The 11,356-nt window shown below is 32.9% G+C and overlaps 1 protein-coding gene across 1 annotated transcript; it reads right to left on the bottom strand.

Annotated features, from left to right (window-relative positions):
• Window positions 1-13: 13 nt before the first annotated feature.
• LOC128553717 (baculoviral IAP repeat-containing protein 3-like) lies at window positions 14-11,356 on the bottom strand. The gene is made up of 10 exons (XM_053534896.1): window positions 10,755-11,356; window positions 9,800-10,270; window positions 8,122-8,273; window positions 7,677-7,692; window positions 6,163-6,333; window positions 5,700-5,878; window positions 4,156-4,252; window positions 2,508-2,597; window positions 2,145-2,249; window positions 14-448 (listed from the first exon to the last, which is right to left on the bottom strand). The coding sequence occupies exons 1-10, from the start codon at window positions 11,323-11,325 to the stop codon at window positions 252-254; spliced, it is 2,049 nt and encodes a 682-aa protein (XP_053390871.1). The 5' UTR covers window positions 11,326-11,356; the 3' UTR covers window positions 14-251.

The raw sequence follows: 11,356 nt of genomic DNA, 5'->3' as shown, positions 1-11,356 counted from the left end.
CTGGCTGCAGAAATCAATGTAAAACTCATGTAGTCCTCCGTGTCATCGGGTAACCGAATCCAGCGCAGAAAAGAGTCGTCCAGGTTGCAAAAGCAGATGTTAACATGTAGTAAAACTTATCACATCTTTTCAATAATTTAGTTATAACTGTTACACGTTTTTGTAACAAAATGTGTTTGTCCTTCCCTACATATCCAGACATTAAGTCTGAAAGATTAGTAGTGAAAATAAAAAGTGTCTCTGATAAAACTTTAGGAACGAAAAGTTTTGACTTTCTCTTTGATAAACTCATTACACACGGGACAGAAGATGAGATCAGCAGCACATTCGTGACATGTCCGATGATGGGTGCAGGGCAGAAACAACATGTCCGCTTCTCCAGTAAAACACAGCATACAGTATATAAGACGGGACAGTTTCTTATTTTCCTCTGTAAGGGCTTGTACGTCTAAGAAATGAAACGATGGAAGAGCATTATATTTCATAAGAACTCATAAAATGCTTATATTTGTTACTACAATCATCTCTCAATTGCTCAGAACGTGTTTAGTATACTAGCATGCCCATCTATAATATCATAAGAAATAGAATACTTCCCCTTCTACGAAGCTGTTGTGTTTTGTTTTGCTCATTGTCTGTTTGTCCGTCCGTCATTCGAGTAAACCATTTGGTTTCCGATATATAACTAGAGAACGATTTGTAGCGTACACAAACACAAACACGACACGAGTCTGAACGTTTTTGATGTTTATTTACACAGTAGAATATTTCGTACATAACTTTCATAATTCATTTTGTAACTTCTTAAGTCTTAACAAATGTCATATCTAAAGCCTAACTTTATCTTAATATCTACGAGACCCATTTCCTAGGTCTCAGTCCAGCCGGACCCCTAAGCCCTTCTGTCTCGAGATATCTTAAACATCATTATATAGTCGTTCTGTAACATCATACATATATACTGTCTGACAATCTGACGTATAAACGTGAGGGTTTGGTATAATAAACAATTACATAAATGCATCAACAATATATCTACTTGACAGGTGTGTAGCTGGTGTACAAACAATAAAATAATCTTTCATTATTTTACAGATTGGTCTCACAATAATCAAACTTTCAAAAAGTATAATTGCCTGTCGTCAGTTGATGAAATAAAAATGTGAAAAAAAAGCAGTTTGCCCAACACGACATAACTGAAAATGTTGCAAGCTCGGTTTGATTGAGCTTGTTTATGGACGGTAGTGGAAATGCATGCTACCAACTACTACGCCCTCTAGCCCCGGATTGAGCAGAACTCGACGTTTACACATGTTATAAGTACAAGAGTATAATTTAGAGAACTCTTGTTTTTGGGGTCAGTATGTCAAAGGTCAATGTCACGGTGACCATGAGACTTAAAACGGTTTCCGCTCAAAAGAAAAAAAGACCGCTGTTGCCAACAGCCGTCAATCAGCATGAGATGACTGCCTGTGTGTAGTAGTTGACGCATTTGTTCGGGGTTAAGGTCACAGTGACTTCAAGAGTGAAAACGGTCTCAACCAAAAAAGTTAAAAAAGAACGCCTTTGTCGACTCTTCAAATTTCATAGGATGATTGCTTTTGTCGGTACATAATCTTATTGTGTTGAAGATCAAGGCCACGGTGACCTCGGGACTGCAAGGGACTGGCTGTCATAGAGGTGGGGACATACGTGTTTTACTAACAGCTCTTGTTTATTGTTATTTTAAAAGATGATATGAAGAGGTTCTTTCTATTTAAAGTTAAAATTATTGATATGTCTTCTAGTCTTTTTGCATGCTACCCTTTTTCGTACTAAATGTTATATCTATTACCCCGTCTGTTTTCATGAATAATTCTCCCTGATGTGATCATTTTATGTTACATTGTAATGATGAAATTTCGGCCAAAGTCTGTAATTCAGCATTTTTAAAATCTTGATCGATGTTATATATCACGCTGTAAGAACAAAATGTGATAATGATTTAAATATTGTTATATACTTTCTTTCCATAACAAACCTAAAAGGCATTGTATGATAACAGTTGCAAAGTATTTTGACCGGACAAAATTTATATGATTAAAAGGTAGCCTAACAAGAATGGAAATAATGTGATAATCAATTGCGTGTAACGTTGAACTTACTGTTTTCATGTTCCTGGGGTGCTGTTACTGTTTTGAAATTTTCAGTTCTTTCCTGCAAATCGAGCAAAGTGTTCACAATGTCTTCGGCTGTTGGAAGTTTGTTCCCTTTAAGCAAGAATAAAAAACAATTACATTTTCAGAACGTCAACAGAATATCTATTGCTATGCAAGGACTTATCATAAGTATAATATTTTGAATTTTCCAGTTTATAAGCAAAATACCATATCATGTCATACTTTCGTGTTGATTGGGAAATATGATTGACCATACACTATTAATTAGTCTGCAATCCTGCATGTTTGATGAAACAGCTTAGCATGAAATTTAAGAGTGAATAAAATACGTCATTCACACATTGATACCTTTCTTTTGTAACTCCGCTTTAGCTGTTATAACATCTATCTCTGCATACCCTAGCTGTTGGACAACCTGGCTAACATCGAAGCTAGAGTCTAGAAATAAAAGTATTATCAACATAATAGTACATTTGTGTTTTGTATAAACTTAATGAATAAAAGTGTGGAAGATTAATGTCAAACGGCTGTAAATCAATTTGGGGAAAAAACAACAAAAAACGACAAAGTCTGGTTTGTTTCCAACGACGCTTGTTTGATGAAAACCACATACGCTAAGCTTCAGCATCTCCCTTATATAATTTCTATTCGTTACAATACCTGCTTTACTTGTATATCGACCTGTGATCTCTTCATTAATGACGCACTGTTAATTAGCGCATCAACAGAACGTTTTCATATTTAATCTTGTGGATATTATATCTTGATAATTTTTGAAATTGTAACTTCTGTTAACATCGATATTTTCAAAAATCAAATTCAGTAATTCTTTAAGATGTTTACAGATAGCTAACCTTGACAATTTGTAAAATGTTAACTATTGTTCTGTCTATACCTCTCTATAGACTCAATCAACCGAGTCTGCTATTATTTTCTTTGGTTGCATTCTTTGCTTTCAAAAGATCTTTTTCCAGATTTTATTTCAATTATTTACTATAGTAGCGAGCCTTTGAATACAAAATACATGCTGTAAATAAATTCAAATAAATTTGTTTAATATCAATTTTATGAACAATTTACAACTGAATGCTTTGAGTACACGTGAGCCAAAAATGTTGAAAAGAGTGTTAACACTGGTAAATTACAGGAGAAATAATCAAATGATTAAGCATACATGTCATGTTGTAAAAGAAGGACACACGTTTGAAGTAGTTTTAATAAGAGTTCACCAAGTTTTACATGTTTACGACTGTATTGTGTAACACATGCACTATGAAAATAAAAGATAGCGCTGAACCGCCTAACAAATGAGAGAGCATATCATAGTCATTGTTCTGTATGAGTTGGTAAATTATATAGCACGTTGTAAGCATGTTATTTTAAGAGTGGTATAGATTTTACCATTCCTGGAATAAACATTTTCATTAAGCTAAGGATAAATGTGCTCAGTAGAAAATAATATCTGCAAGAAGACCTTTGGAAGCATAGATTGCAACCAAGCAAAATAGGGTCGGTTTGATCGTGTCTGTTCATGAGAAGTAAACGAAAGTGCAACACCCTAACGCCCCTATAGCCGGGCTTCAGAAGAATTTTATTACAAAGATGTTGATATAACTGTATGATTCCAAAGGAACAGAATATATAACGATACTGAATCCAAGTACCGGATGAACTTTTAGACCTCATAACGGCACTAAAAGATTATCGATGTGATATTAAAAATAACTGTAGAAGATCGTTTGGAAGCATAGAATGCAAGCAAGCAAACTAACTAACTAACAGAAAACTGAGTCTGTTCGTGATAGATAATGAAAATTGCAATATCCCCATCAAATCTTTCATGGTAAAACAATAGATATATTCTTAAGGTTGTAAGTTAGAAGTTTTATGACAGAACAAATATAAAGTCAGCTTGAGTGAATTTGGTGTTGATATCTCCACATTTCGTTTTCTATGGTCGGTCTCTTTTACTATCATTTGTTTACAAAACGCTTACATTCATAGCTTATGTCTGCTATTGTCAGTTGATTCATTGGAAGATCTGGAGATGTCTGTGCTGGCTGAGTAATTGTACTACTTCCACATGCTGCACCCTGAAGGTAAAAAAAAAACATTTCTTGTCATTTTTTGGTAATTTTCCTTGATTATGTTCCTGCATTAATTTTTGTTAATTCGAAATTGTAAAAATTCAGCATAAATCATAGTCTACTTTTTCTATTTAAAGTATCAACTTTTAAATTATTAGTAAGTACTCTTCAGAGAAGTAATCACCATTCCAGAGAAACCAACACTGTTAGGTAATTGGTTTGGTGTCTATTATGTATTTTTATTCCTTAAATAATCTTAGGCTATATTTTTGTGCCTTCTTGTTTTGACAGTGCGGCAATTTCCGTTATATATAAAGGCGTTAGACTTTGTTTCTCTTTGTAAACTAAAGTTTACATTAAATTAATCTATATTGGAATATAGGAAAGTGAGTGTTTCGAGCATTTTAGATAGAATTTCTTGTTTTAACAGACAATTATTCTGACTGCTCTCTTTTGTAATTCTATGGTGATACCTGACTTATTTTTTTTGACATCGGGTTATGCATTCATAATCAGTTGTTAAGACTACCTATACATATGAATTAACGTTAAATCATTCTAACATTTCGTTTTGGTTCTATATAAATATTTGTGAAGTGTGAAATTTTGTTTTATGATATATCGTCTGTTTTACTACAATAAATTCTATCTCTATCTAAGTCATCCGCAAACATGTCACTACGTGAAATGCTTATATATTTGATAGATCATTTACTCTATATGATTCTAATCTATGCAAAGGCATTTGATAAGCAACGATGTCAGAGGATTTTTTAAAATTCAAATGTACAGCTTGCACTTCCTATCGAGCTTCAATATTACAAAGTCATGAAACAAATTTGGCCTGGTTGACAAGAAAGGATCTGTTTGCCTGGCTGATATTGTATATAAAGATATCTGTTTTCTGCATATACTTACTCAGTTCAATAAATCGTCTTTAAATTATAGACAAAGTATCAAATTAGCTCTATAGTTGTTTGGGTCACTTTTACATCCTCCTTTACGGACACTAATAACAATAGCTAATTTCAATATATTTGGAAATTTTGCAGATGAAAAATACCGTTATTTAGTAATTATGCAATTAGAATGTTTAGATATTGTCTGCATTATTTAAAAAAACCTTGACAAATACCACGTAAACCTTAACACCTTAACACAAGTATCATTTAGACTGTCAGCTATTATAAAGTTATACTAAGAAGTCAACACACAGACCTGGGCCATAATTCATCAACAAATGATGTCTGAACTTAATCTTTAAAATGCTGGTATTGCCAAATATGCATAGATTGTGAGGATATTTTGATTTCAGGCTTCAAACATTGCTGAATACTGGCCCTAATCCATTCAATTTATAAAGGTTAAGAAGCACTGGGTTTCACCTATATATCGACATTTTGAACTTCATAAAAATGTAATTATGTCACATGTTAGAGCTGCAGCTACATACCACTGGCTCATTTCTTTGGCGATTTTGTTGCTGTAACTTTACGTAATCCGGTCCTTTTAACTGGTTGATGTAGGCACAATTGGGAAAATATGTCGCGTGCTCTTTGATAGGGTCATCTCCCGAGCTCCAGTCTTTCAGACCCCCATCGCACGTGAAACAACGACATAAATCTCCATTCCCTGTAAATAATATGTGAGTTTGCATCTTGAAGTACATTTCAATGTCTTTTAATATAATATATAAATTCATGTAAACGTTCCTAAACGCACGGAACATTTCCAATATATATCAATTTCATAATTTTAAATTCATGTAAAAAGCAATTAACTAATTAATATTTTCTACCGAACATATGTCAGTATCACAACAAGCAATAAGACAAATCGACTGACTGTATATTTATGCATTAGCAGATATTTAAAAGCCAAAGGGGTTGACTAGGGAATTTCTCAGGAAAACTTACCTGTGAAGAAAAGCCCTGCCACTGCAAGCTGTTGAGGAAGCAGATTAATATGACGAGGAAATTTCGCGAAAGATGCTACTCTCGATTCCATTGTTTGATACCTAGGTGAGCGGATTTTGTATGGCAGGTTTGAGGAATCTGATGCAGTTGAGTCCCTGTCGCTGTTACTTTCTGTTCGAGGTAGAATAGAATAAACTACAGAATACTTCAATACTGAAATTAGATTCATTATTATGTCAATTTGTTTCTGCTCTTACCCATTTTTGTATTTTGCATATGATTAAAATGCACTTCGTTGTTTGTTTTAAACAACCCGTCTGCTATATTTTATCCGTAAAAGTTTCTTTTTGTTGTGGGCCTTCTTTGCGATGCATGGATCTATGTCTGTGTTTGGAGTGCTCCGTGCTTACAGAAATTCTACCCTTACCTTTTATTTTTTCAACGCAGAAAATGTTATTACAATTGCGATACTATTATTTGCCATGTAATATTTACATTCATTTTACACTAAGTAAAGAATAAAGCGTTTAGTTTAGTATAAACAACATTGGTGTAATACATGTAATATCAGGGACGTCCCTTTCCGCCGGACTGCACGCGGAATTCGACGTCATTTAAAAATATAAACACAATGGCGTCGTTCGAAAAAATCTTTCGAAATTGGACGCCAAATTTTAAAAAGATTATTAAATTGTAACTAGACGATAAAGATCAAAATTGAATGGACATGACTGTTTGGTTTTCCACTTGGTTTATAGATACTTTAAATAGGTAATCATGATTTTTTCAGAAGGCGAATTACAATTGAACGTCGGCGGGTCTTCTTAGCTGTTCTATTTACATGTAGAAAAAATTGATATCCTGACATTTATTTTGAATTTCTGAAATACACGGAAAGCAAACGACTTATTGTTGTTGCAAGCTACAATAAAATGTAATTATAGGAATAGAATGCTTCCTATAGAATGCTATTTGTATGCATTTATACGGGTATAAACCCCATTGTGACTCTTTCAATTCATCTAGAAATCACTAGCGCTATTCGTGAACTTGCAAAAAGTCCTAATGTGGTTTATACACTTATAAACGAACAAAAATAGCATTTAATTCTTCATTATACACATGTTATTATTCATTCAATAGATATTTTAAGGAAGAATAAAAAATCTGTACAATTTGTAAGTGCGATATATATATATATATATATATATATATATATATATATATATATATATAAACTCTAGCATTGTTACGGTCTTCTCTGTGTAAGTTCGCAAGTGTACAAATTAACAAAACTAATTAAGAAAATTGCATAATTAATATATTTTATATTCAAATAAGAATAAAGAGGTCGCTTCAAACAAAAATGTACGGTTTTAAGCTTAAAGTTTTAACAATGAAATTTGATACATGATTTATTCGTCACCGTTAAAATTGGTTATTCAAATTTCATAATAAATGACATTATCTGTATTATTAGCAAGTGCACTGAAATACTAAGGCGATGATCTTACCCGCAGTCAATGCCAGCTGTAATAATAACATAACAAACATTAACAAACGCGTCAGGTTATGAATTGAAGTCATAATATATAGAAATTACCATAATCATTTGTATCACTGCATTATGTTAACTTTAAATTATTAGTTACAATCATGATCAGTGTATGCGAACGTCTTATTTATAATTAAGTTAACATATTATAATGTTATGTGGTTCTTGCTTGCATTATTAAATAAAATACTAGTACCTTATTTTTGGAGTGATTTATTTGTCCTCTTATCGCGGTATACCACATGAGTCATTAAGAATTTCTATTTTTCAAAGATAATTGTCAGGGATATATTTAAAAATGTAAATGCCTGTTAAGCCTATAACATATTTGATACTTTGTGTGTGGTAACAGATAAACTTGACTAATGCACTAAACAATGTACTTGAAAGATATTACTGCATACCTTCATTTGATCTATGTTGACCTTTCCGAATTTCTGAATAAGGAAACCGCATGCCGATGAGTGTTTAACGTGTTCATTAAGAACATCATCTTCTTTCACCCAATCCTTCAATCCAATCCCACAGTGATGACACCTTACCAAATCACTGTTACCTAAAAAAGTTGCTATATATATATATAAAATTTCTAAGATAAAATAACTTGTGGATTTTGGGACAAATGATTATACATGTATGCTAGCCTCCTCTGACTGCTTCAACATTTCTATACGAAAATGAAATAAAAGCAAGGCTTTAACACGCAACATTATGGTTATGAGTGTCAGGCTCGCTTACACGGTGTCTAATTTAGTGATTATTTTTATGAACCCAAGTCTCGTATTTATACCGTATATTACAATAATAAGTGAAATATAAGTTGAATAATTCTACTTAGGTATACGTTATACGTAGAAAAAAATGAGATCACTGAACTTAGTGTAAAATATCAGGATAATTTCTAGGTACCTTATTATCGTCAAGTCAAGCATTTTTTGCACTTGATTAAGTCAATAGATAGGCGGTACCCGTACCATATTACATGTCTTAAACCCGAAATAACATTAGTCCAGACGCATTGTAGCAAAACATAAATCATTCTACCCGGATTTTGTAATCATTATTCTTTTTTTGTGCATTATATCACACTATTTTGCGACTAACTAAAATGACTTTTCCAAAATCAGTATGTACATGATTTGCCTTATAGTTCATTATTTTGACATTGAAATGAATTTTATTATTAACCAAATATATGCAGCCTAGAGGCATGAGGCAGATTCACAACTTGGGAGATTATCTGGGGTTTTCTTTGTCACCAAATACCTAATTTACAGGATAGTGTGAATAATTACTTCCAGCCTGATTAATATTTTACATAAGCCACAGAACACATTGTAATTCGTATAACATAAACATGTGCAAATAAAAAGAAAATATGAAACCGTATACATTTGTATGCAATGACTTCGCAGAGATCAGATCACAAGGAGAAAAAAGAAGCATTAAGAATGTTTAGAATTGATAACACGTTTATCGCGGAATATGCTAGTTATAGCAGTGATTTAAATAAAAAGTCGTTACACAGCGCCCGTTCTGATCGAATTGAGCATCCACATGGGCTCGTAAAACATGTTACGTGTAACTAGTATAGCAACGATTAGTATGAATATAGAACCTGTCGGATTCTTTGTCTGTTAGTTTAAGGCAATGAATAAATAACAATTCTATCAAAAAGATAAAGTAGCATCAAATAGAAGATCTACTGAAATTCTCTTGCTTTATTTAATACATACTTGATAACACCATTTTAATTAATAGGAAGGTTTCTGCCAATATTACAAAAATATATCTGTTCAGCATCTATATAGCATCTGTCACTGTACGCATTTATTCTTGTCCAAAGCAAACAATCGTTTTATGTTTTGAAATTCATAGATACAAAATGAACTTTATGTCATTATAGTGACTTTTAATCAGCTCCTAATATCACGGTATTTTTTCTGTAAAATCATCGATTTTGCAGTCTATATGAATTTGAGAGAGACGAGGTTTAACAATTGATGCTCAAAATAGCTTGTATGGGTCAGACTCTTACGGCTTTACTCAATTTTTATCAACGTAGAAAATATACAATAGTACCTGTGAAGAAAAATCCATACTCTGCTAATAGAAAATAATCGGGCTTGTCGTCAACTGGCCATTTCGTTGTATGGAACGATTTTTCTCTCTTTTGCTTTTCCATATAATCTGGATATTTGGCAGGTTTCGCATGAAATGGGATTCCAGTGCCAGATTCAATAACGTTGTGGTTTTCTGTTGCTCTCCTGTTGTACGAAAAACTTGGCGCTGAATAAACGTTTGTTTGTGCGAGTCCATAGTTTTCACCTGCACCAAAACTCGAGGTGTTAGGTCTAGGATAGGGTTCAAAAGAAGGCTGTCCGGCGTCTGTTTCTGTTACTTGTGTAGGATACTTATCTTCAGTCTCCCTGCTATCCGGATACTTTGGCTGGTTATATTTTTGATTGTCATTCGGAAATGCAACGATTTCCAAGTCAACCAAAGTCGTAGTGTGATGATGACGTGGAGCAACAGCTGACAATGTTGACATCCCTATTAAATGGACAAAATTACAAATAACCTATGATTTTAATGATAGTTTTATTAAATGTGTTGTTTTATATCTAAATAACATTATAAGTGATTTTATACATGTACAGTCTTGACCCGGAAACTTGAAGTAAAATTTGATTAGTCTTACTCACAATACTTAATTTATCATTTAACTATACATTTTGGTAAGCCAAAACAGTTAATTAATAGCTTAGTTTGTATTTGGCTGACAATCTGTCTTTTATGTTCTACTGTTTTCGACACCAGGTACGTTACTTCTTAACATTGTTATGAAATAGCATTTTAATTAATTTTACAATATTAAGCATTGTTTTTATCGGGGGCTTGGTTTAAAAGTTATGATAATGATTCATACGACACCAATCACAAAATTGATTTATATATTAGGCCATATTTTTCAAAGCAATTCATTTTTTATTTTGACAAAACAGACATTGAGAAACATCTAGACATCAATACATACGTTTTCCACCTGTTTGTTTAGCTTTGAGGTTTTTGTTATAGAAAACATTACACAAATCGTTCATTTCTTCATCCCTTTCATCAGCTGAACTATCTTTCGGAGAGTTCCTTTCTGTCCGAAAAGTGTTTACGATAAACAAGGCCATGAGTACATCAGAGTCAATGTATCTTTTAACAAGTTTTCCCTCTTTTAGTTCTCTTGATAATTTTAACTTCAGAAGTGATAATATGTCATTTCTAGTTATAAGGACGGATTTCCCGTAAAGAGAAATAATGACAATATTTCTTTTTTCCCGAAACATGTTCATCACTGAATTTAGCCTAGTCCGGGATAAGGATTGACCACTGTCAAATAGCATTCTCTCCAACTTATGTGTTATTTGCGGCAAAGTTCCAAGAAACACTTTGTTTCGTTTCAAACAAACAAATGATCCGTGTCTAGAATATGATACATCTTGTGAAACTACAGCACAGAAAACCGAATAAATGTTATCCAAGGGCAAGTCCGTTTCCAACACTGTCTCGCACAGATACGAGTTAACCTCCCTATAATAAGTCATAAAAGATTCCATTTTGAAATACAAAACACTGAAACTTCCGTAA

Source organism: Mercenaria mercenaria, unplaced genomic scaffold, assembly GCF_021730395.1.
Source record: "Mercenaria mercenaria strain notata unplaced genomic scaffold, MADL_Memer_1 contig_4248, whole genome shotgun sequence".
NCBI lineage: Eukaryota > Metazoa > Mollusca > Bivalvia > Venerida > Veneridae > Mercenaria > Mercenaria mercenaria.
Note: the sequence above shows the minus strand (reverse complement) of the source record. Positions and strands in the feature narration are given on the sequence as shown.